This window comes from Onychomys torridus, chromosome 2, assembly GCF_903995425.1.
Source record: "Onychomys torridus chromosome 2, mOncTor1.1, whole genome shotgun sequence".
NCBI classification, from domain to species: Eukaryota; Metazoa; Chordata; class Mammalia; order Rodentia; family Cricetidae; genus Onychomys; species Onychomys torridus.
The window spans coordinates 13,274,158-13,301,266 of record NC_050444.1 but is presented as its reverse complement, the minus strand read 5'-3'; the positions used below and the strand labels follow the sequence as shown (position 1 = coordinate 13,301,266).

The window sequence follows — 27,109 nt, the reverse complement described above, 5'->3', positions numbered from 1 at the left end:
GACTGGTCTACAGAGCAAGATCCAGGACAGGCACCAAAACTACACAGAGAAACCCTGTCTTGAAAAACAAAAAAACAAAAACAACAACAACAAAAGGACAGGGCTTTGCTACGAAGCCCAAGCTAGCCTTATACATGCAGCAATGCTGCTGCCTCAGCAGTTCTTGAGTATGCACCACCATGCCTTTAAAATGAGTATTTACAGTGCACATTAAACCACTTTTCACATAAGCAATACTAGACAGCAAGTGTTTTAAGTAAGTTGTATTACTTTCAAGAGAAAAGACCATGAAGACAAAAGAATCCAACACATGTTCAATTAAAGGACGTTTTATTTATTGACAGATTAAAAAACCGCAACTCCCAGCAGTGCAAAATGCACTACTGAACCCATTACAAAGAACTGGTGTTAATACACAATGTTTAAGCAATGCTACATGGGTTTTTGGCAAAGTGCTGTGCTGTTCATTCGGTATAAAACTGACCATCTGTGACCCAATCAGTATAAAAAATGTATAAAAACAGAAAAACAATTAGATAGTGGCTCAAGAAAACAAGCTGCCATTTATGCATAGATTGATGTACAGTATATATACCCTAACCAAAATGTCCCTTTTATGTTTTCAAGTTGATGAGAGAAACAACTGTGCCCATAAACACGTTACAAAGGTCCACAGTACAACCTACAATACTTTTTCTCATACCCTGCCTTCAGAAGGCAAATGTGTTCACAATTTTACTAGAGGAAAGAAATAAAGCCACTTCTTAAAAATAACACACACAATTATTGACTAAAGTTCAAAGCTTCTGGAGGAAAACAAAACCACACACATACCCGAGGCCCCCAAATACACACCTAACCTCACTAAGCACTGGTTTTTACAAGTTCACCTAGAAAACAATACTAAAACAGGAAAGTACAGAACCAAACTCATTTAACAGAGACATTTTTCAATATCACAAGAAAACTTATCAATGATACACAGAAGATCCACTTAGGTTGCCTTCCTCTGAATAGTAACTTCTCTTCCACATAAAGGATACTGTTGCCAGTAAGAGAAGACACTTCCTGGTGCATCTGCACCTAACTCCTGGTGTCTCTTGGCACCTAAGCTGCTTGAATTGGTGTCACATTTCAAGAGAAACTGGCCTATGACAAAGTGGACAACACTGTCATATGTATAGATTTGTTAAATAGACAAGCATTCATGTCTAATTTCAACATTAGAATAAGTAGGTAGAGTTGCCATTTATAAATGCATCAGAGGCTGATGGCGTGGAACTACCTAACTTTAAAGAATTTAAAACAAATAGTATCAATAGGCCTTGTGAAATAAAAAGTAACTTCAAGGCAACAATAGAAACATAGTAGTATCTCAGTACAAGGAGCAGTCTCTTCATTGTCTCTAAAATAGAAAAAGGTAGAAACTTTCTCCACTAATCTATTTAAATGTGTCTTCTAGTTGCAGTCCTTCATTCTTAGTTTTTTCCAACTCAAAAAGAGAGAGAGAATAGAGATGATACTCTTCCTTGCTTTTCTGTTAGTCTTAAGAGTATACAAAGACTGTATGCTTCTGTGAGGATGGAGCAAAACAGCAAAGCAATTCAGATTTCAACAGAAGTGAAGAGCCAATGTACAGATTTGAGAAGCAAAAACAACAGGCAGGCTTATGAGCCCTGGCAAGTTTTAAGTAAACACTCTTCTCACTAGAACCAAAGAGCTGATAAGACAGAGACAATCTGCGTGGGAATTGGAAAAATATACACAAAGTTAATGAGTTTGGGATTTTTTTTTAAACTTCCTGCAATGGGAAGTAAAAAGCCTTGCATCTCTGCACCTACTCAACCATACAAATACAAATAGCCCCAAGATAAATATGGTGAGCTAAGCATCTACATACAGGGCAGAGTATAACTCAGGAAATAGTAATTAACGGGCTTCACACTCTTAAAATGTTTAACACAAAACACAAACTTTGAGGAATGTGAAGGTCCACTGTAAAAGCTAAAAAACCATACTCCAGATGTATGGCAGATACACACCATATATTCCAGACTTTCTTAGCAACATTCTAGGCTATCAGTTTAGAAATGGCCAGAGCTCCTAAATTCAGGAGTCTTACTCTGTTGCGTTTGCAGTGCTGGAGATGGCACTCAGGACATTGCACACACTAGGCAAGCACTCCCCACTAAGCTGCATCTCCAGCCCTTGGGGTCTTCTTACTGCCTGTACTTCCAGTGAAGTACACTGCAAACCACTAGTAGTTAACAACAACAGCAAAATGATGATAACCAGTGAATAATCAACTCAGAAAATGCATTTGGCCATGTTTCAAAAAATAGTTAACAGGTTAACATTGTTCTTTGTTATTAGGCTTGTGTCTTACACACAGTAGTTGCCTAACAGAACTTCAATTTTTCTTCAATTCTTACATGTGCCAATTTTAGACATAACTTTAGATTCTCACACAGGAACCACAGTGTGCTACCTACTGTAGGTGATGTGGTTGGTAATTTTAACCCTGAAGAAAAAAAAATCCCAGTAATTTACGTTTGCTGGTTATTAGGAACAAGGCAAAAATACTAGGCACAGACAAGGCAAATGAAGTCAGTAACTGAAAGAGATGTAAATGTACTTAAGGGGATGAACAAATCTAGGGGAAAGTTGTTTAAAAACAACAACAACAAAACCACTGCAGTTTAATACACAAATCAGTTCACGCTGGCCAAACAAATTCTAATGGCTGAACTTCCAACTTGTGAGACACAACTTGCATGTGACATAAGGGGTTAGGAAAGGCTTACATGTATTTAGAAGCTTGTGTCCAGAAGACACATAGCTGGTCTATTTTCAAGTTACCAGCATATGACCCTATAACAAACATGGTGTAAAACATGCAAACCTTCATGAAAACACAAACAGTAACAAATGACTTCTCAGTTTGACAAACTACAGACTTGGCCCCTAATTAGAAAACAAATAAATAAAGGGGAAGTCAGTATGGAAAGGTTTAAGGAAGGATAAGGAATCTAGATTCCTGTTCTAAGAGAGACGTCCTGGCACCTGTTACAGCCAGTATAAGAAGACCCTTGACTGTCTAACTGCAGCTCTGAAAGTCTCCCAAGGTTCCCTGCATCAGTCTGCTACAGGAATACTACTTCACATAACAGTATGCTGCTTTTTTTCCTTGAAATTATTTCATGAACAAGTGTTTAATTAGGGTTGCAGAGGAGATAGGGAAATGAGCTCTTTGATTATATAGGTAATGATATTACTCTCAGTAGAATGTGCTTTAAGGTGTAAATGGGTTTAATTTTCCAGAAAGTTGGTTGCAAGTGTGGATGGCTCATTAAAACCCATCAAAACTGCTTTTAAAAAGAAGTGACCAGTTAGAAGTAAGAAAATGGACTTTCCTCTACATCAAGTTAACTGGCCTATGTGAGTGGAACCCTGCATTCTGGCCTCATTAGCACCAACCCTGAAGAATAATCATGGCAGAAAGTGCCATAGCCTCCCACCACTAGGTTCAATAGAAAGGCCCTGGAAATTCACACAAAGTTCAGTTTTGACAGCTCCATTTCCAATTAGTATGTAATCCTCACAACTCTGTGAGGGAGGTAAGTATTATTACTCCCCTGCTGTGAAGGAAACAGAGGCCAAAGTGGTTAAAGATTTTGTGAAGTTAAAAAATGAAAGCTCAAGGAAACCAATCCATCAGTCTTCACTTGGATGCTGTAAACACGCCACCAGAAGTCCTGTCTCCCATGCTTTCCCCTTGGGAGGACAGGCTCCATGTCTGAGGAGTTAACCTTGCTTAAGGGCAGACATGAACATGAAGTCACCAAGTGCCTGGGCAAACACTTGTGCATTTCCAGCTGAGCTGGCAGTTAAGACTCTAGACACCTCCAAATACTGACTGACCGCTCTGTGGGTTACCTGCAGACAGATTGCAAATGTCATCTCACAGGTCCCATTTCCCCTTTGCATATGAGACAAGTGCTTTTGTCCACGATAGCTGTAGTAGCTGTACCATATTATGGAGTCACATCAGAATTGTTGAATGCATTTGTTCACCAAAGTTAATGTACCTGAATTCCACAATAAACTGCAATGACCAATCTGGGGAAAAAAGAACTATACATACAGAATATGTCAAGTTTTCTTTCAGAAGTAAGTTCAGCCATTAATTCCATTATATCCATGGCAAAAATCACTTGTTAATGCTCATGTTAGTGTATAAAAATGTACTCATTATATACAGAAAAGACTTACCAAGTACTGGTCAAAAGTATATGGCTGACCCTGAGAATAAAGTTTTGCTTACACAAAAGATTAAATAATACAAAATTGATAGATGAAATTTGTAAGATACTAACTCATATATACCTTACTATACTTAAAGACCACCCCAAACACTGTAACTGTATTGATATGTTTCCAAAAATATTCTGAAAAGGTTATTTAAAAGTAATTGTCAGGAGCAAGGCATTATGTGATACAAAGCACAAAATATGGTTGTGATGTGTCTAGACACACTGATAGACTAGGCAGTTGGTCTTCAGTTGGCTGGAAGGAGACAGCATTTTCATTGTGTGCACACACACATCCACATACATGGGCACAAACCCACGGAAACCAACATTCTCAGTAATTGTACTGGCGTGGGCAGGGCTGGTGAACCACCCAGCCACTGTGTTTCACCTGTCGAGTATGGCAATCCCTGGTAAGGTTCTGGCGACGAAGGCCATTTCTGTTCAGAGACTGTCTTTCACTATGTCCTTTTATCCATTGGGAAGTGCGGAAGCTCCTGGGTGGTTCCAGAAACGCTGCCTGAGCAGCAAGAGCTGCTACACAGCCGTGAATGTGCTCTCCCATTCTGAAACAGACCAAAGTGGGGTGTGTCAGCAACTTCTAAGCAGGCTACTTCCTTAGGAATTTGGTTTTCTACATTTACTTGTCTCTGGTTGGGTAAGAATTTAATGCCTCCTGGCTGATGGACAGATTTATATTTTGTGACTGTATTTGCTACTAGTGGTAGAAGGGAGAAGCCAACTTTTTGTTTTTGTTTTTGCTTTTGAGAAGGCCACCCTCAAATTCACCATCCTCCTGCTTCAGCTTCCACGTTTTGGGATTACAAATGTGTATCATAGCTCCTAGGTGAAAAGAACTTTTAATAGGAATGTAGCATATAATCCAGAGATGGCTAAATGGGCTGTATATTAAAAATGTGCTCCATACTCTGAGTGAATTTAATATGGTTCTCCAGGAGAACTGATGTCTACTGAACATCTGTGGTTCGGGTTAGTTATCTAAGATAGAATCTCATGCAGATCAGGATAGCTTCAAATTTGCCACGTAGGCAACACTGGCCTTAAATTACTGATCCTCCTGCCTCAGCTTTTCAAGTGCCGGGGAGTCACCACATCCAACTTTTAGCTGTTTAGAAGATATTATCTATTTCAGTCTTACGATAATATTAAAATAAAATATTATAATTCTCAAATTTGACTGATCAAAAAGCATTTACATTAGCAGCACCCAATACCTTCACAGATGATTTCTGGTTACAAGTACAATGTCCTAGGTAGCATATGAATCAGCATTTCATAGAAATGTATATAAGGACATTCCTCCAACTTTACATTTTCTAGGTTTAAAAAAAAAATCAATGCCTATTACAGGCATCTTTTTTATTTATACCACAGGAGGGCATATTTTGGAATGGCATTTACACAACAGTGTTTCAAGACCCTTAAAAACGTGTATATTGGTACATGGTTGTTGTATACATTAATAACAAAGTTTTAATTTTCTGCAGTGCTGTGTATTGATCTCAGGCCTCTTGCATAATTGACAGGTACTTGACAGGTGAGCTACATTCCTAGCACAACTGTAACGATGAGGATGAGGACTGAGGGTTTCTAATACAGGCTGGTGTGAAGCTCCCTATGTATCCAGGAGTGACCTTGAACTTCTGATCCTCCCCCCTCTGCTTCTCCAGGGCTAGGTTTACAAGTGTGCACCACCAAATCCAGGTTATTCACTGTTTTCTTGTGCACCAGACAAGACCTCTACAAACTGAGCTATATCCCAGTTTGAGTTTTAAGATTTTTACCAGTTATTTTATTCAGGAAGGCAGTTACATATTTTACCTAAAATGGTGGGAGGAAACTGTCTTCCTGCATGCACACACAGAGAACTAAAACAGATCCCATTAAGAAATTAACAGAGGGTTGGGTGGCAGTATAGCTCAGTGGTAGAGTGCTTGTCTAGTACAAGGCTTGATCCCTAGCAGTAGGAAAAACAAAAAAGAAACAAGCAAATAGAAAGAAGCTAATATAAATGCAATGATTTTTTAGAAGGCAGGCATTTGGGTTCCTGGTCTCCCTGCTTAGACTGATAACACAGATCATACAGTCTTAAAATGAACATACTTACTCTGTGCCCATGAGTCTTATAAGCAGCTTTTCCTGGCCCTACAAATGTTAAATGGTGAACTATTAAATCACTAGTAAGATTTAAAATGCCATTTTATTTTTACTACTAGGACATGGTCATTTTTCTTTATTAAGACTGATTTACTATGGGCAGTTGAAGACATTACTTAAAACTATGTTATCATAAACATTCACAAACAATGTTTATAAAAGCTAAGATGCAATAAAATGTACACTCTAAAGCCATTATAAGTACTTAGCATCAATACTCAGGTGATTTATACTAATATCCCTGAGGACAGACAGAATGGAAGTAATATTGAAAAACATGGTTTATTGCTTGCTTGGAAAGCAGACTGTTTGCTACATAAATAGTCTTGCCATTTTGGTAACACCTAATTCTACCGTGATTTAGAAATACAAAAACACACTTCTTTTTGAGACAGGGATCTCACTATGTATTCTAAGCTGCCCTTAAACTACTGTTCCTCCTACCTCATCCTCCTAAATGCTACAAGCATGTCACCATGGTTGGCCTTTGATAATTCATTTATGAAAAGTATTTGTTGATCCTACATGTCAATATGTATGATTCAGGAATGCAAATCCAATTTTCTTGTGAAACACTTCACCCCTAAATACAGTTTGGATAAAGAAGATGGTTTGGATAAAGCTTCTGAAATACTCTAGATCTAGGCTCTTCAGGGGAAGATTAAAGTATGATTTGGTAAGAAGATGAAGTGAAAGTTTGGTAACACATGATGATGAGTATCATGTCTAATAAAATAGTGTAGAACCCATTGGATTCAAAATAAAGGTGGCAGGTACTGGAATGAGCCTATACAGTAAAAACAACTTAGGACATGCCCAGGGTGTTAACAGTATTCATCTGTGGGTCATGAGGGATGCCATTTCAAATTTTGAAATTTCTGCATATTTAAATTTTTGGTAACATTACTTTGCAAAACTGCCAATTACATACATGTGTACTTGAAAAATATCAAATGCCAATAAATACATTTACAGTGACCATGTCAGATTAATCATGTTAGATTCTTTTCTTGAAAAAATTTTTTTGAGATTTTACTTATTTCTATTTTGTGTGTATGAATGTTTTGGTTGCATGTAAATGAGTCTGTGCACCACGTGCATGTAGTACCCATAAAGGCCAGAAGATGGCGTCATCCCCAGGGCCTGGAGTTAACAGTTAGGAGCTGCCATATAGATGCTGGAAATTGAATTTGGGTCATCTCAAAGAGCAGACAGTGCTCTTAACAACTGAGCCATCTTTCTAGCCCCTAGTCATTCTTGGGTGGATTCTTCAGAGATGCAATCAGAGTCAGTAGGGAAGAATTTTTAAGAACTGAAGAAATCTGCTTAAAGCCAATGTAAAGCAATTAAATCACCACCACCTCTAAACAAGTTATATTTTAAATGTTTGTTGGGATGCTGAAAAACACTTAACTCAGCAAAGTTATGGCTTTCAAAAATGTGCCACTTGAAGTCCCAGTTTATGCCTGGTATTATGTAACTGTATAAGACCATGATTTTTGGTTTAGTCCAAGTAAGAGGAAATGTATTTAGTCTTGCTAAAGTGAATCTGAAGTATTGAGACTTGGGAGAGTAGCAACTCTGGAAAGGTTAACGTTGCCTGGGTTTAGTTATTACTCCATAGATGGGAAACAAGCGATGTACAGTGGGCCAGTGGAGTCATGGCCTGAACTATCCAAAAGGAGCCCTTTGGATGACAGTGAAGTACTCCAAAGGATCCAGAGAAGGCGTAAGTCAGGGACAGTCCTCACCATGTGGTTTGCTAGTACAGGCATGTTCCCCTGACATGCATGACTTGACAGGCCAGGCTCTAAGCGGTAAGATGGAGAGGTGGGAATTGTCTCAGATGTACTGCTGAAAATGTTCTCTTGATAAAGGCCACAGAGTATCTGGAAGGTTGATTAGTGACACACTAATCTTTACTGACTTCTCTTCCCTGAGCTTACTGGGCCCTCAACTATCCATTTTGGACTGTCATATAACAGCATCACTGCAGTGTGACATCTGAGGACAACCCTTGGGACAAATACTTGGATTTTCTAGGTTAAGCACCGTTTAAGGTGGTTTAGCTAAGATATGTGGAAGAAAATAAATTTTTGAGACATTTTAGGTGAATTTGATACCCTAAATAATGGAGCCTATAATATAGAATTATATTCTAATATACTTATCAGAAATACTAGTCTTTTTAAATTTCCCTTCAGTAGCATAATTTTGTAAGTGAGTAGTTCTTTTATACAACTGAGCCATGCTATAATTAATAACCTTATAAAACTCAATCCTGACCTGCATGCTGCAATTATAGCCCTGACCATGTTACTTAAGTAAATCTCTAACACAATTAATTTTTTATCTTCCAAAGCCTTAGCTTTGTACTGTGCAGAAATAAACTTTTTGCTTAGCAGACTGCTGTGCAGAGATTAGGAATTGCTTGCAACATACCTGGGGCTGCTAGAGTTGTAGTCCTCATTCCCACAGCTGGCCTCACCGAGACCAGGGCAGGGGTTGTGAACAGCGTACACAGACATGCTGGGGTGTTCAATGAGAAGATTTTCCATAGGACTTGTTTCCACCTTGATAGTGGTTAATCCACCTGCTGTAAAACATGGGGGAGGGGTGATGAACCAGCTCTCCTCCATTGGGCAAGACTCGAACTGGAGGAAGCAGGAGTCACTGGTATCGGCCAAACACTCCAGAGATGCAGGTAAACAGGAGAAGACTGATGTGTGCTCTGCAGGGGACTCTTCACTGATGTCATCATCTTCCTCCTCTTCCTCAGCTGAGAAACCAGTGCAAGGATCTAGAAGATTGTGATCCACATTGCACATGGGAGGATGAGCAGTCAGTTGTGGTAGAGTCATCCAAGTTCACAACAGAAGAAAGGACAATACTATATTAAAAGATGCTTACAAAGGCAATTTTTGCTTGTAACAATTATAAATTCATTTCCAACCTGTCTATGTATAGGTATACTGGCACTAAGGAATAGCTTTAGGACTTTATATTCTGGCAAATAAACACAGTATGAGCCTTGTGGGTTCCTGTTGCTTGTGAGGGTTTCCCATTAAAGTGCCTATGCTTGGACCAGGCTTTGGGAGTTGCAAAACTGGAAAGTGACGTCAGTCAGTTTCACTGACTGGATTGTCTGGCACAAAATGTTTCCTGAAAGTTTTTGGAATGTCCTTATTTATTTACTCTTAAACCTTAAAAATTACATGTAAGAGTTCACACATTCTTTGTATATATGTACACATACATGTTTGAGTGCACACAAGGGTGTGTGTGTGTGTGTGTGTGTGTGTGTGTGTGTGTGTGTGTAGAGAAGCACTCTAGCGCTTAAGCCAGGTGCGGTGGGGTGTGTCTAGTGCATGGGCAATGAAGGCAGGAGGACCAAGAGTTTAAGGTTAGCTAAGTTAAGGTTAGCCTTAGCTACATAGCTTGCGGTGGGGTGTGTCTAGTGCATGGGCAATGAAGGCAGGAGGACCAAGAGTTTAAGGTTAGCTAAGTTAAGGTTAGCCTTAGCTACATAGCTTGCTGGATGCTACTTGTGTTGATGATTAATTGTTGAGTGCACCTTACCTAGGAAGTCAACAAGAATCCATTCATCATCTTCCTTCTCACTAAATTCTGGCTCTTGGTTGGAAGAAGCAACTTCACCTACAAACATTTTGTTCAGTCTCTGGAACATTGTTAAGGCAAGATTGAGACTTTGGCTGGAAAACTTGATAGCTGAGATTTCAAAACCCTGTCTTCAGTGGGCCTGATGGCACAGGCCGGAGATTAAAGTGCAGTGTTTCTTCAATTTAGGTGAAGAACAAGAGTCGTCATCCCTAAAATAAAACAGAAAAAGTTAGTTATTTGTATTTGTTGTAAGGGTTTTTGAGACAAGGTTGGCCTTGACTCCTAATCCTCTTGCTTCTACCATGGTGCCAGGTGCTCATCCTCCCTACCCCATTATCCTGCTGCTTTGTGTTCTTTGTGTATGACTTCAAGCAAGCCTCATATTTGAAATCTGTAAGAACAGCATAATTTAGCTTTGGAAACAACTATTACTGGCATAGGCAAATTCACACTGTAGAGACCTAACTGTAAGACTTGGGGCTGGCAACACGAGTCTCTGGGGAGTTCAGGAATCAGTGCGTATATGGGACTCAAATCCTGGTTTCCCCCTTTCACTTTACAGCTTAGGCAGATGGGGCTGGAGGGATAGATATGGTTAAGATCACTAGTGGTTCTTGCAGTTGAGTTTGCAGCACTCACGTGGTAGTTTGCAACTCTGGTGGTTGGTGGTTAGAATGGAAACGGCCCCACAGGCCCCTAGGGACTGGCTGTTGGGAGGTGTGGCCATGTTGGAAGAAGTGTGTCACTGGGGACGGCTATAAGGTCTCAAGTCAGGCCTAGTGTAGCTCTTAGCTACCTCTCCATCACCATGTCTGCCTACATGCCACCATGCTTCCTTCCCACCATAATGAAAATGGACTGAACCTTTAAGTCACCACCTCAATGAAATGTCTTCCTTTATAAGAGTTGCATGGTCATGGTGTCTTCACAGCAATAGAAACCCTAATTAAGACGACAACCATCTGTAACTCCAGTTCCAGGGGATCTGACACCCTCTTCTGACCTTTGAGGGCACCAGCATATACATAGTACATATACCTACATGCAGGCAAAACACTTACACATATAAATAAATAAATCTTAAAACAGAAACTTAGGAAGGTGACCAGTGAGGGAGCTCCATGGTAAAGGCACTTGCTTCTGAGTCTAGTATGTAAGTTTGATCCCCACAGGTAGAATGAAAGAAGCAGGTTACACAGGTGATGCTCCCACCTCTACCCATGTGACACACACACATTGTCTTTACAAAGACTTAGCAAGTTACAGAGTTTCAGTTATGGCTCCTACCTCTAGTAGTTCTGGTGAGTTCTAAATAGAAAACCCACCTTGTTTTATCGAAGCACAGTTACAGATATAAGTGCCCTTATCTACCTGACTACCAATAACACCGTAAATAGAAAGCACATCAAGAAGCATTTTTAATTTTTTCCTCTTTTTATCTTTTTTTGCTCTCTGCTACCAGCCCTGAAGCCATTCGGTCCCTTGTCCAAACTACCAGCAAGTTCTGTGGACTCCGGCTACACAAATAGTCTAAATCTACTTGCTATTCGTAACTCATTCTACTTCATGCCAGCAACATTCCCTGATCTACTCTTGTTAAGTGAGATTATACAGGCAGCATGCTTAGCAAGATTCTTGACACAAAGTTATCTGGATAGGGCAACTGTTATTCTACAAATATTGAGTCCCTACTATGTATAAGGCATAGTGCTGAGCACAGGGGAACCAGCAGTGAACAAGAACCACACAGGAAGTGAAATAGTGCAGTTACTGAGGTAGCAGAAAGAATTACCAGATGGTCCTCAGACCTCCCTGGTGCAGTTCTCCAGTAAGTAACATTGGATAGCTGAGAAGATCCTCAGTGGAGAAGGAGCCGACAGACACTATGGAATCCTATATAAGTGAGAGCATTGCCCAGATGGTCAACATCCAGACAGAGGATCAAAGGAACAAGCTGGGGACCATTTCCTGCAAGAATTTATAGGGAAGAAATTAAGAAGAGAAACCGGCTGGGCAGTGGTGGTGCACGCCTTTAATCCCAGCACTTGGGAGACAGAGCCAGGTGGATCTTTGTGAGTTTGAGGCCAGCCTGGTCTACAGAGTGAGTTCCAGGAAAGGCGCAAAACTACACATAGAAACCCTGTCTCGAAAAACCAAAAAGAAAAAAAGAAGAGAGAGAGAGAAACCTAGGCATGGAAATACTATCTGTAAGCACAGCACTTGACAGACTGACAAGAGGATCCATATTTCTTGGCCAGTTTGGGGTATAGTGAAATCCTATTTTTAAATAAATAAGTAAAAGGGGTGCTGCAGGCATATAATGGTCATATACAGTACTAATTAATTCTAGAGAAAAGGCTTCAACTAGCTGCCCACATGTCTTTGTGTTCAAGTCTCTTTTCAGTTTTCTGCAGGAAATCATGGCCAGGCCTAACTTCAACTGAAATCTCCAGGAAGAAGATGGGGCCCTACAACGACAATTCCACGTGGAAAATAATATCACTAAGCTGACAAACATCATCTACAGATCAGCTTTGGACTACAAAGTGCTTAGAGCAATTCTGAGATGGCTAGCTGAGATGATCCAGTTTCAAAGACTACTTGAATAAGGACTTGAGATAAACCCTGAACTTTGGCATTATGGATAACAAAGAATATAGTTACCTTTCCTAGAATTTGTCAATTAACCCAAAATTTTTCTTTTCAGAATAAAGATAACTTCGCCCATACCCAGCAGGAAGCAATTTTAAGAATACGACACCCACATTCCCAAAGGGGTGGTGTGGGGTGGGTGTATTTATACCATTCATTTAGCAATGTAATGCAATTTGCTAATCCTTGAATGTTAGTATTACCAACTATTAGGATATATAGAAATGAAAATTAGTGGTTAGACATTACAATTGAACTTGTCATATTAGGTGTTTCCAAGATCAAACAGATATATTTTAGATAGACAGGTCATCTTCAAACCCTTCAGAGATCTATAGAATATGGCATTTAAAATGTTTTAATAACTTAGGAATTTTTCTTTTTTGCTATGACTATGAGACATGTTGGCCCCTGGCAGTACCAATTTACTTCAGAGAAAATGTGGGCATTGAAGAAACTGCTTATGGAGTGAACTTTCATTGTGGCAAAAGTTAGCCACTGAACAACAAAGTATCCTCTAATCAACTGCTGACAAACAGGACAGACAGGACATGAAACCAAGGACTACCAATTCTTGCCAAAACAAGTGTGGTTGTGGCTTTAACAAAAGGCATCTTCTGAAGCCAGGACAATATGGCACCATCCCTGAAGTGAGTGACCTTTGCAATCTGTAAAAGGTACTGTGCCCTTTTCTTCGAAGGCAGCTGAACAGGGAGTGGGCCAATGGCTTCTGATGTGCAATGGAACAGCAGAGGAAACAGTTATTCTTGAAGAATAACTAAGCTCACCCCTCTCAATAGTAGACTGGCGTTTAATAGAGGGATGTGGAGAAGAACAGGATGCCGAGATGAAGCCACATATACACAGCCAAGAAAAATGGACAGCTGAATTGAAGAAACATCAATAATTTCCAAAATTTAAAATCCTGAATCATGACATGACACTACTGGAATTCAGGTGTTTCTGGTACATGGACTGCTCTCACCAAATGTAAGGTCAAACTGTTGACCTTGTATACATCCTACCTAGTTCACAAAAGAGTACGCTAAGCCTGTAGGCTGAAGATGATGCCCCAACACTGTGGAGAAACCTCAGGTGACTGTCCAGGCTGGCTGTTTCTGTCAACTCACTTTTTTTTTTTTTGGAAGCTGCTTGCATGCACTTCTTGTTTTTATTTTTTATTAGGTAGTATTATTTCCTTCTTGGGTCTCTGAGGGAGTTGAGGATCAGTTATAGTTATAATTACCATTGTTAAGGATTTCAGAAAAACTCACTAAGAGCTGTAAGTGTATAAATTTGAAAGATGTTATAAGACAGTTCCGTTAGCAATATAAGTTAGGATAGAAAGTGAATCAGGTACATTTTGGACTTACCAAAGTAGGATAGATAATGGAATTATTTCCTCTGAATTTGTAAAATGCAAATGGACTAGACATTGTTTAGGTATTTATTGTTTGTATATATGGTATATATAGTTATTGTACTTTTGTATATAGTTTTTCTTATATTAGTTATCACTTTTTCCTTTTTTTTCTTTTTATTAAAATAGAAAAGGGGAAATATAGTGATATTTTTGTATTGAAATGTGATTTTATTTATGTTAATAAAGTTGCCTTGAGGTCAGAGCAAGCCAGAGCAGAAGCTGGGCGGTAGTGGTGCATGCCTTTAATCCCAGCACTTGGGAGGCAGAGCTAGGTAGATCTCTGTTTGTTCAAGGACACAGCCAGCATGGCAGATACACGCCTTTAATCTCAATAGCAACCATAGAAGACCTGGAGGTCTGTACAAGCAGGCAGTGACGAGGTCATGTGGCTGGGTTTACAACCAATGAGAAAACAGAACAGAAAGTCTATAAAAAAGATAGGACACAGAGAGGTAGGTCTCTTGTGGAGAGGAAGAACAGCAGAAGCAGTGAAGGGTAAGGTTTTCCGCTGTTGCTCTGACCTCGTTCGTGGTTTTTAACTTTGCAATTGGTTCTGTGTTTCTTATTTAACAAACGGGTTACATCTACAGGGTGCCATCAGGAAGAACCAGATTCTGGATAAGTTGAGTAATAGTGGGACCATTTAGAGGGATTCCACACAGTACAGGATGGATGCAACTATGCTGAGTTAGGGGAGTGCATGGTGACACAGCTAGAGAGGTTAGGCAGTAGAACACAAGATTGGGAGTGTGGTTCAGCAGTACAAATTTAGGGGCTGACAATATAAGAGGAATGACAAATGGTGCTTGTCTTTTTTTTTTTGTCAACAGGTTTAGCCCAGGCTGCCTTGGAACTCAGTGATCTTTTTGCATCAGCTAGCTAGAATTACATACATGAGATACAAAGCCCAGCTCACTTTCAAAATCATTTTCACTTAAGAGAATAGTTGAGTTGTGCTGCTAACAACCTGGTGCCATTCTCTATGTACAGAATAGATTGCCACAACTATTTGGCACACAACGGTAAAACATCTCAAACAAATGACATTAAGACACTCTGTGGTTGTAGTGCATCATCTTCAGTCATTAATTATTAAATGTGGGTAAACAGGAAATGTCACTTGCATAACCAGTTTTCTTGAAACCTTCTGGGAAACAGCATGGTCAGATCATGAGGGCTGCATGCTAAAAGGAGAATTTAAATTTGAGAAATTAATAGACAAGGTGGACCGTGCAGTCTGCCTGAAACCAAAGAATGAGTCCTTATGAGGGTGGGTGCATGTGAAGGGTTTTGAGTATGTAAGAAGGGGAAATAAAGATACATTTTCAAGCATTTCCCAATGTCGCTTCGGTTATGAGGGCAGACAACAGCCCAAGCACAGCTATGCTGAAGGAGCTTAGAGAGCCCTCACCATTGTCCTGAGTATAAGGCTCTGGCTGTGTGCTCTCATTAGCTAGAGCTGCTGCAGAGTGGGGAGAACCTCACGGGGCCTCTTCAGTCATCCCCCACTTACCTGGGGACAAGGCACTTGGACTTAAGCCTTATCAGTGGCTAAAAGCCACAAAATGTGGCTGGGTCAAGGCTACTGGGGCAGCTGCAATCTGCCCCCCTTTGGCTATAGCCAAACCCAGAGAGGTTGGCTTTGCCTGTAATATCTGGACTCTACCACAGACAGGCTGCTTCTGAAGATCTCTGTGAGACACAGCACAAGTCACACGCTTGTTTTCTTGATGTCTGGGGTCACATTTCTCTCCAAGGACCAGCAATGGGAAGTAAAGAACTTGTCTTCAGCTCATAGTCACTGCTGGTATTTACATGACACATCTGGGAGCCTTGAGAAGGACTCAGAATGGAGTCCTGGGAAGAGATGAGGGGTGCTATTCTAGGGTCCAGCAGGGGAAGCTCGGGCACTACCGTGGGTGGCTGGAACTGTGTGAATTGATCCTTGTGAGCCTCAGACTCACTGAGAAAAACAGGAGGAATGGACAGGATTGCCTCCACAAGGGTCCACAACTAATACAATCATAATGTGAAGATATTCTAACTATATATGAGGCTTTCTGGCCCTACCTTCTGTAGGTATTGCCAGGGACAACCAGGTGCTAGAGAATGGAACCCTGGCACCAAACTCCATCAAGATAAACCATCCTATCAAGGCTACCACCAAATACACCAGATAAACCATCCTATGTATTTTACTTCTGTGGCCAAAACACTGAATTTTAACTTTTAAAACCATTCTGTTGGGTAAAAGAAGATTTTTAAATTTTGGGGGGAGGGGTATTTTTTCTTTTCTTTTTTTTTTTTCAAGACAGGGTCTCAGTATGTAGCTCTGGCTGTCCTGGAACTCACTATGTAAACTAGACTGGCCTTGAACTCACAGAGATCTATCTGGCTTCTGCCTCCCAAGTGTTGGGATTAAAGGTGCCACCATTGCCCAGGTAAGATTTTTAGTTGTTAATTATGTGTATCCAGAAAGCCAGAGGTGTAGGGTCCTCCTGGAGCTGGAGTTGCAGGCAGTGGTGAGCCACCCTTTGGGTACTAGTCAACAAACTCTGGTTCTCTGGAAGAACGGTATGTTCTTAAAAGCTAAACTGTCTTGCTAGTCCCTCTTTTTTTTTTTTTTTTAAGAGTACGCTTTACTATGTATGTAGCCCTGGGTAGTCTGAAACTTTCGATGTAGACCAGGTTAGCCTCAAACACACAGGAGACCCACCTATCTCCACCTCCCCATTCCTGAGATTAAAGGTGTACATACCATACCCATTAAAAATTTTAAATTTTGCCGGGCGGCGGTGGCGCACGCCTGTAATTCCAGCACTCGGGAGGCGGAGGCAGGTGGATCTCTGTGAGTTCGAGGCCAGCCTGGTCTACAGAGCTAAGTCCAGGCCAGGCTCCAAAGCTACAGAGAAACCCTGTCTCAACTCCCCCCCCCCATTTAAATTTTAACCCACCTAAATAAACTGATATTTGAGTCAAACTGCAGAAAACCTTCAGTTATGTCTAGAACAAGTACCATATGTGAGCCTCCTTTTTCAACTGTAAACTCTGCTAACTAAAAGCAGAGTCAGGCAGGGAGTATTCTAGCTTTTGCCAGCCAACTTCTCCTTTGTATATACTCAGGAAACTATTCTTCGTTTGTTTTTTGAGACAGCGTTTTCTCTGTGTAGCTCTGGCGGTCCTAAAACTCACTCTGTAGACCAGGCTGGCCTCAAATTCACAGAGATCCACCTGCCTCTCCTCCCCAGTGCTGGGATTAGAGGAGTATGCCACCATCGCCCAGCTCAATAAACTATTCATAAAGCAAAAATCTAAATATAGTTTAAGTATTTCCAGTGAGGATTTTGCATCTGATTATGCTACTCATAAGGTATATACTGGAATGTACTTGAAAGATTTTTGTGCTGAAAACATTATCTCAATATTTTTACATCAATTACATGTTAGTATAATGATATTTTGATAGTTATGGTTAAATAAATTATGCTAATAAAATTAATTTCTTTTTTCCCTTCATTTAAACATAGCTACTAGCCGGTGGTGGTGCACGCCTTTAATCCCAGCACTCGAGAGGCAGAGCCAGGCGGATCTCTGAGTTTGAGGCCAGCCTGGACTACAGAGTAAGTTCCAGGAGAGGCTCCAAAGCTACACAGAGAAACTCTTTCTCAAAAAAAACAAAAAATAAAAGAAAGAAAAAAAGAAAAAGAAAATTTAAACATCCATATAGGACAGTGCTGTTGTAAAAAAAAAAAAGAAAGAAAAAAAAATGTTCTTTCCTAGGGGCTAAAGAGATAGGTAGGCAGTTAAGAGTGTATGCTGCCTCCCAAAAGGACTAGAGTTTGATTCCCATCACTCACTTCAGGTGACTCACAGCTGCCTGTAACTCCAGCTACAGATGACCCCATACCCTCCTGGCCTCTGCAAGTACCTTCATGCATGTTCCCTGTCTCCTTCTGTCTCTGTACATGTGTGTGATGAAACATTTTTAAGTCTTCCAAAACTTTACACCCTATCCTCCCACCGATGGCCCAGAGAATGTCCTTCATAATTGTCACTGTTCCTTTACCTTAACCCCCACCAGAGACGTTAGCTCCCAAGGAGAGCGAGCAGGCTCTATGTGGAGACAAGTAGAAAAAGCAGGGCTTTCGTTTCCCCGCACAGTCAGTGACACATTCATAACTCTAGGGCAGTAGTAAAGCTGTAATGAAAGTCCCAGAGAAAACAGGAATCCCCAAGAGGGCCGGCTGACAAATATAGCTGTGGAATTTAGTGAAGAGGCCGGAGAAGCTGGAGGAGGCCGCCTGCTGCTCTGAGCTACTTGAAAGCTCTGGATAGGAAAGAAACAAATTATCTGGGCCCAAGTATTGATCAAAGCAGATTTACCCGTTGCTGCTTGCCTGCTTTAAAATACCTCCACCCTCATTCCATAAACGATATCTTTTTCTTAATAGGATGAACAAAACCACATCACAGAAGCTGAGAAAATGGGGATGGATTCTAGTCCACCACCTTGTTTAATCACTGCTAGCATCTGGCCCTGTTTCTTTTACTTGTTTTTACTTTTTCCTTATAGGCATAATTTTTAAAAAAGAAGTCATCTTTCTTTTGTTTTTTGAGACAGGGTTTCTCTGTGTTAACAGCCCTGGCTGTCCTGGAACTCACTTTGTAGACTAGGCTGGCCTCCAACTCAGGGACATCTGCCTACCATTGCCTCCCAAGTGCTGGAATTAAAGGTGTTCACCACCACCATCCTGCAAGTCATTGTTTTTAATTTAACATTGTGTTCTGTTTTTCACATCATATGAGTAAAAACTGTTTTGTGGGCAGAGAAAGTGGCTGAGTTTACTTGTGGGTAAGAATATTCTCCTTTGAGAACTTACAGTGGAGCTGTTAGCTTGTAAGATGTTGCTGGCATGCTTTTATGATCTGAGATGCTTTCTGGGGAAAGAGTATAGTATGGTGTGAATTTAACTGCTGGTTTTTGAAACTTGGTCCTTCCACAGCTTGTGAGGATCAGGTATTTACATGCCTCTTGCTGCTTCAGTTTTCCCATCCTTAACATGAGAATGACAGTTACCGCTTCTCAGGAGCAACTTCACAGTAGAGCCAGGTGAGTAGCAGGCCAGCTCACAGGGTAGTTAGCATCTTTGGGTCTGGAGTTTTTTCCTCTAAAGAGAGAGAGAGAGAGAGAGAGAGAGAGAGAGAGAGAGAGAGAGAGAGAGAGAGTGTGTGTGTGTGTGTGTGTAACTAGTCTTATACTAGTTAACTAGAATTACAATTTGCAGAATATTTTATGGTATGTGATAGGCAGTTGAAATATTTATTTGCCTTGTGATGAAGAAACCGAGCCCCAGAAATGAAAACCACTTGCTCAAAAGCAAGAGAGCTGGTATCCAGAGGCAGTGGCAGGTTAGGAATCCTTCCCGCCAGGTGCCTTTCTCCCCTGTACTTGATCTCCAGCTCCTTCTGTCTGTTTCTAAAAACTTCACAGACACTTTTTAGTTGTTTCGGCTGCCAGCAGGCGGCTCCAAGAACATTTACAAATTAACAAAAACCAAAGTTTGAAGAGTGCAGTTGTGGCTCCTTGGCAATTCTGAAATACTAGCTGGCTAAATATAGCAGTGGAAAGCATCCTAAGACTATTTCTCTGCGGCCAGCAGGGTAGCCCTGCAAGCATCTGCTGGCAAGCCTGATGACAGAGGTTGGATCCCCAAAATCGGCATGGTAGAAGGAGAGACCTACTAGTTCAGAAAAACAAATGCTAATACAAGTGTTTGCTCTTTTGGTCAAGACAAGGGCTGGCCTTGAACTGCTGATTCTCACACCTCCACATTCCCAGCACTGAATTACAGGCGTGGGCCACCAAGCCTTGGCTTTGGTTCAAGTAATTTAAAAACCAATTTTGAACTAAAACAAACAAACAAACAAAAAAAAACCCCACCAAGCCAAGAACGTCGTCTTGGCTCATTCCAACTCAGCTTTGCCTATTTAGCTAATTTACAAGATTATTCCCCTGTGGACTCATCGCCTCCTGTCCCGAAATCTGAAGACAGTGGGCAGAGAGCAGTTAGGTTGGTAATTCACTGCTTGTTAGGCTTGACTTGAAAGCAGCCATTCCCAAGAGAAATATACCAGGAAGCAGAAAAGAATACAAGACTGGAGGAGAAAACAAAAGAGACCTTGATCACAAAAATTAGGCCGTGGTTTCCAGCAGGGCCTTTGAAAGTTCTAGTTCCGAAGGATAGTGGCTGAGACTGAAAAGGCCCCCGTGTTTATCACAGCTGCCAATGAAAAGTATTACAATCACCAAGCATGTGGTTTCGGGATCTTGGACATCTGCAACGATGTCGGTTCGGATACCCAAGGGTCACACTCCTCTCTTTAAACTACTAAGCCTTCTGGAAGGGCTCTTTCAGCCAGGACAGCCAAGTCCTTAGGAGTTACAGGTGGAAAGGGGTTCCTTCTCCCTTAATCTACTCTGAACTTTTACACGGAGTAAACGTGCCATGCAAATAGACGCAAAAGGAGGAATTGCACGTGAAATCCCTCTGCAAATAGTAACACCGTTTCCTTTTAACTGGCTGTGCGGCCATAAAATTACTTAATCTCCCTGTGCCTCCAAGTTTCCTCTGTTTAAGTAAGCAAGGCTGGCCTCACGGGGCGGTCTCGACGGTCTGAGAAGTGTTCCGAGGCCACCGCAGTCCCCGGTACACCCCGAGTGCCAGCGACCAAACCGATCGGACCGAAGGACGGGAAGTGCTCTCCCCACAGGTGGGGAGGCGCGAGGTCAGGAGGGGCCCGGGCGGGCGGGTCTCCGGGTAACGGAGCGGGCTTCCCGTCACCGCCGGTCCCGGGGGTCGCCGTGCGCGTCCCGGCAGGGCGGGGCGGTGGGGAAGGCAGGGGAAGCAGGGAGCGGGCTCCCTCCGCCGCCCGCACTTACGTGAGCCGGGCGGAGCGGCGGCCGGGCGGGCGGGCGGGCGGGCGGGCGCTGAGGTAGCTGCGGCGGGCCGGCTCTGCTGCGGTGGCTGCCCTGGCGGCCGCCGGCCCGTCCGGGTCCTTTTGTTGTTGTGCAGCTCTGGGAACAGCTGATCGGTTCCCGCCCCGCCCCGAGCCGCGCCAGCCCCGGGCCGACCAATGGGCTGCGCGGGGGCCCCCGGGGCGCTCGGCGAGAGGTTGTCACTAACGCACGTGACCTGGCATCCGGCCCGCGGCGCGCCCCGGACAGAGACAAGCCCGGGCAACAAAGCGGGAGCCCGAGCTCTTGGGGCCAGGGGGAGGAGGGGAGAGAGCGGGGGCCGGGGAGTGGCCGAGATGGGAGGCAGCGAGAGCGAGGGGAGGGAGGGGGAGCCGGACCCCCAGTCGCTTTGGCGGAGTGAGGAGCGCAGTGTGGGCACGAGGCACTCAGAACCCCTTTTCTCTGAGGGGGTGTTTGGGGTACCAGTTGCTGGTCTGGCCGGTGTAGAGGTAAAATAGCCGTGGTGCTGAAGGCAGGTCCACCTCAGGGCCTCATACGTGTGATGTGGGTGTTCCACTCACCCCCCTTGGTGAGACAAGAAGCCAGGGCCTCATCTGTTTCAGGAACTTCAGCGGGGCGCTCATGGTCTTGCCTCTAAGATTGTGCCTATGGGCAAGGCAGAGCCTGGCAGAGGTGGCCCCAGGGGAGGCCTGAAGGCCCTGGCTTCCGCAAAGAGGAACCCTGAGTGAAGAGTTAGCTGTGTTTCTTCTCCAGGGGTCTGCATCTCTCTTGTGACCTGAGGAGGTTATGACCTGTCTTGTTTATATGCCTGAAAAATGTAGACATTCACACGAGACCTACCTACTCACCAGCTATTTATAGTGAGAAGGAAATGAGACACTGCACTGATAAAGGGTTTTCAAAGCAAAGCTCTCTGCACATATATAGGGGTTAACGGGCAGTGGCGAGAGTCACATTGATATGAGCCCAAGTGGTCAGTCTCTAAGGGACTAGCAGCTAGACCAGTGGTCTCAACCCCTTTGGGAGTCCAACCACCCTGAAAGGGTCACCTAAGACCATTGGAAAACACAGATATTTACATTATGATTCATAACAGTAGCAAAATTACAGTTATGAAGTAACAACGAAAATAATTTTATGATTGGGGGTCACCACAACATGAGGAGCTGTGTTAAAGGGTCACAGCGTTAGAGTAGACAGATCCCTGAGGGGGAGATGAGCCAGACGGGCTATAAATAGATAGACAAATAAAGAAGGCAAATATCTGATTTCTTCCTCTTCTCTTGTCCTGAGACAAAGACCACCGTGTGCTTTTTCTCCCGCCCACAGATCTTCCCTTCTCAGCGATTGATCTGGGCTGGTCAGGTATGTTCAAGGTTGGTCCTGAACATGTTTATTGGAAGCTATGGTCCCTTCAGCTCCCCTTTGTCTAATTTACCAACCCAAAATTAGAGGAGAGAGACCCATTCCAGGCCACCAAGAACACTTAAAACACCCAGCCTTCCAGGGAAAATGGATTGTGACCCACAAGTCCCCTCTCTGCTCTGCAGTGAGTCAGGGAATTGTCTGGCACTCAGGTAATGATCAGTATGTGTTGGTCATTTGACCCTACATGCTTCAAGGGTGGAGTCTGTGCACAGTCTGCACTTTAGATTTTGGCAAATCAGGTTCTTTTCTCTCAAATGCTATTGATACATTAGGAGCTCCATCATCTCTTATTTCCCTTTAAGAATCCCATTTAGAACCAAAACTTACTGACAATTATAAAAGTCTAGTTGTACTAATGACAGTCAATGTTGGAGAGGATGCAGAGCAAAGGGAACACTCCTCCACTGTTGGTGGGAGTGCAAACTTGTACAACCACTGTGGAAGTCAGTATGGTGGTTTCTCAGAAAACTGGGAATCGATATACCTCAAGACCCAGCCATACCACTCTAGGGCATATACCCAAGGAATGCTCAATCATACCAAAAAGATACATGTTCAACTATGTTCATAGCAGCACTATTTGTAATAGCCAGTACCTGGAAACAACCTAGATGCCCGTCAACTGAAGAATGGATAAAGAAAATGTGGCATACATACACAATGGAGTACTACTCAGCAGGGAAATGGATGGAACTAGAAAAAAATCATCCTGAGTGAGGTAACCCAAACCCAGAAGGACAAACATGGTGTGTACTCACTCATAAGTGGATTCTTGATATAAAGCAAAGAACAATCAGACTGCAACCCACAGAACCAGGGAGGCTATATAGCAGGGGGAACCTAGGATGACTGTGACTTATAATAAGTTTTGGTTTTACTCAATTACTGGGCAAACCTCAATGAAACATTTCACAATTAGGATAAGAATTTATACTGTATCAAGCTGATAATAGATTTTTTAAAAGTCTAGTTTTTTTTTTTTTTAATCAAAAAGACTTATCTTGTCCAGCTTAATAAGTTTGTTACCCCTCAAGGCAGTGTGTCAAAGCATACAATACCTTATTAGGACAGAGTAAACCTCTGGTAAATGATTCTAACGGAGGTAGCCATCCTAACATCTCCATCACAAAATGGAATCTGTCCTCTACCCCATACACATACACCTTGAATCTGGGCTAGCTCTGTGACTGCCTTGAGCCACTCATAGACTAGTGATGATACTTTAGGACTTACACTTCAGAGCAGTAAGAAAAGCTAGCAGTTCTGCTTTCTAGTCTAGAGGACAATCACGTGACAGGGTAGACTGTCCGGCCTGCCGCGAGGAAGCTCAAACTAGCCATATAAAGAGGCCACGTGGTAAAGGGTGCCTGGCCAGCCCTGGGGTACGGTCCATTGAAGCTGAGGTCCAGACAGGAGAGAAGAAGGCCCTGCAGGCAATCCCAGCCTCAGCATACCACCATGTGAAATGTGGAGATAAGCTGTCTCCAGAGTCCTGCCAAAATGGTGCAACCCTGAATTTCTTTCTCTCTCTCTGTCTCTGTCTCTCTCTGTCTCTCTCTGTCTCTCTCTCTCTCTGTCTCTGTCTCTCTCTCTCTGTTTAATTTACTATTTTTTTACAGTTTATTGTGGCCCCAGCTATCCTCCAACTCACTGTGTAGCCCAGGCTGGCCTTAAACTCCTAATCCTCCTGCCTCTGCCTCCCAAGAGCTGGGGTCACAGGCGTGTGTGACTATACCCAGCAAATGTTTAAATGCAGGAGGTTTGCTGTTTCACTTTTTGTTTTTCAGGATTGAAGCAGAGCCTTTTTCTTTTTTCTTTTCTTTTCTTTCTTTTTTTTTTTTTTTTTTTTTTTGATTTTTTTTCGAGATAGGATTTCTCTGTGTAGCTTTGCGCCTTTCCTAGAACTCACTTGGTAGCCCAAGCTGGCCTGGAACTCACAGAGATCCGCCTGCCTCTGCCTTCCGAGTGCTGGGATTAAAGACGTGCGCCGCCACCACCACCCAGCTGCCTTTTTCTTAAAGATAGGCAAGAAATCTACCTCTGTATCTGTGAAAGGGCCCCAGAACAGCTTGACCACACAGCAGCCATGACAGGGCCTAGACACAGCTTCTGTGACAGGATTACTGGCAGGCCACACCCAGATCCAGGAAAAGCCTTAAACTGATACCACCCAGGGGTGAGGAAGTACCTGACATCCCAAACATCCCAACCATTAGATAAGGTGGCCAGATGTCCTTGAGTCTAGCACACACCTATTTTGTGTTTTACAGATACCCTTAGACAACTGTCAGCCAATCAGGGTCTTGGACCCTGGAAATGCCCTCACCCCAACCTCTGCTATGATAAAAACTCTGCCCCACCTGAGTTCAGGGCTCTCTGCTCTCATGGCTGTGTTGGACAGACAGAGGGACCAAGCTCTGGAGCTTGAAATAAAGGTCTTTGGTCTCTGCGATGGTCTTTTGGGAGTCCCCAAGATCTGGGCATAACAATATCCCCAGCCCTTGGTGTAGTTTCAGTTTTTAAAACAACAGGTAACCACAAGAGAAAATGAAAAATCAGAAAGCCAGTAGAGAAAGGTAGCACACACACATCTGTAACCTCAATGCTTGGGAGGTGGAGGAAGTAAAGCTAGGAGCTCAAGGCATCTTCCAAGTCGAGGTCTATCTGGTCTACCAGAGGCCTTGTCTCAGCAAACAAACCAAAGCCAAGCAGAAACAACAGAAACCCTACCACTACCAGCAGCAGCAAATCCCCAAAAGGCCCATCGCAGATGTGTCCATCTCTAAATTAACAAGTTCTTAGTTTGTTTTGTTTTTCTCCATCAGACCCAGTATGTTAGCTCAGTGATAGAGTATATGTCAGGCAGCTTCAAGGCCCTGGGTTCAACACCCAGCACCGCAGAAGAAAAGGAAAACCATATCTTATCTCAGGCATCTCTTGCTCTGTTTACTGTTGCTGATTTATGATCTTACCAGCTGGTACTTGTTTATTCCTGTGATGTACCAAGAAACTAGGGGTGAATGGTTGTTTGTGGAAAGTGTCTATGTCTGTTCCTATGAGGGAGGAGTATTTTATCTGACGATGTCTGGAAGTGTGGGGACTAGATAATAACAAAAGGAACTAACAACAGAAATCACCAAAACCCTTCACTGCCTACTGCCTACACAGGGGTGGGTGGGTGGGTGGTGGTGTTCCTGCTGCCTCTCTCCTTGGAACTCTTCTGGTTTGCATACTTAAATGAAGTAAGACACACAAAAGTAAGGTCACCTCCACAGCACAGGCCTGTCTGCATGCAACTGAACTCAAACCACACAATAGAAGCACAATCTTTTCTCTGTTGGCTGACAAAAGACCTGGCCATTCCCTGCCTGCACAGACCCCATCCTTTAATTCATAGGCTAATTCTCAGAGTGTTGCTATAGTACCCAGTTCCAGACTCACCCCCTGCTGTGGGGCAACTCTGTCCCCCATCTGTCAGAGTACCCTTGTCTGTTTTTCATAGTGCTCAACGCACTCCCTTATCTACTGGAACAAAAGGAATTCAACCTCAAGTTTTGTTTGAAGATCACAGAGCTGGACCACATTCACGCCAGCATCCAGATACAAGTAATGCTCCAGCCTCCTGGCCACAAAATTAGGCAGGATGACAGCCACACTGAGATTGCTAAAGAGTATTGTTTCCTTCCAAGCCACAAAGGAGGATCCTACAGGCCTTCTTCCAACATAAAGCACCAAGCTGTTTGCTATACGGTGAAGAATCACAAAGTGAAGTGGCTAGGTCATTTTAAATCTATCTACCAACAGAGAGGGTTAGCTGGGCTTTGACCATAGACCAGACTGATATAAATTCACAACATGCCCCCATGGTTGGCTATGCCCGGTGGACCTAGACACTTCCACCTAGCTATTTCCGGTTCAAAATAGTTATTTCCGTGTCGAAACGTCTTGCGTGACCAGGACCCTATGGCTTTGCGTAGTTGTGTAAAGCACGCGGAGCAGCCATGTGATCTACACGCATGCGTGGATTAGCCATATGGGTCCATGTGTACTTAGGCGCAGCCCACCCTTTATAAGCCGGCGCCATGTTCCCTGGCCTCACTTTCTCTCTTGACCACGTGTGTTTTCCATAGGCCTGTTCACGTCTGTCTCTTTCTTTCCTATCTTAATAAAAACTCTTGTTAGTGGATCTTGTTGTGTTTGTGACATTTCCTGCAGGGTAAGAGTGCTGCCAAATAACTAACACACACTATTGCCAGTTGTCTAGAAAAAATGCATTTAAGATCAATCACTTAAAATTCCAGTGAAATTATTATCCCAAATGAAGAGAAAGGGTCAAATTGGACCAGAAAGCTTGGAACAGAAGTGTGGTTTGAATAAGAATGGCCCCCATAGGCTCCTAGATTTGAATACTTGGTCACCAGGGAGTGGCTTTGAGAGGGATTAGGAGGTTAGTCTTGGTGGAGGAAGTATGTCATTAGGGTGGGTTTAGGGTTTCAAAAGCTCATGCCAGGCCTGATAGAA

The 27,109-nt window shown here is 42.8% G+C and overlaps 2 protein-coding genes across 5 annotated transcripts in view; one reads left to right on the top strand and one right to left on the bottom strand.

Moving 5' to 3' along the window:
* The window catches only part of LOC118577463 (serine/arginine repetitive matrix protein 3-like), a 30,378-nt gene extending 18,216 nt beyond the window's left edge, over positions 1–12,162 (top strand). Inside the window, exon 4 of the mRNA XM_036177643.1 lies at positions 11,572–12,162. Within this exon, the coding sequence (XP_036033536.1) occupies positions 11,572–11,577 (6 nt within the window). The 3' untranslated portion in view covers positions 11,578–12,162. The remainder of the gene's footprint in view (positions 1–11,571) is intronic.
* On the bottom strand, positions 314–21,159 carry Tp53inp1 (tumor protein p53 inducible nuclear protein 1). Of its 4 annotated transcripts, none has more exons than XM_036179163.1 (5): positions 21,125–21,159; positions 19,262–19,352; positions 10,068–10,318; positions 8,931–9,288; positions 314–4,876 (listed from the first exon to the last, which is right to left on the bottom strand). In XM_036179163.1, exons 3-5 carry the CDS (start codon positions 10,174–10,176, stop codon positions 4,645–4,647), a joined length of 699 nt encoding a protein of 232 aa, XP_036035056.1. In that variant the 5' UTR covers positions 10,177–10,318; positions 19,262–19,352; positions 21,125–21,159; the 3' UTR covers positions 314–4,644. The 4 variants fall into 4 exon arrangements, with proteins under 4 accessions (XP_036035056.1, XP_036035055.1, XP_036035057.1 ...); XM_036179165.1 differs by lacking the exon at positions 19,262–19,352 and adding an exon at positions 6,439–6,476 and having other exon boundaries at positions 4,817–4,876; XM_036179162.1 differs by lacking the exon at positions 19,262–19,352.
* Positions 21,160–27,109: the final 5,950 nt, after the last annotated feature.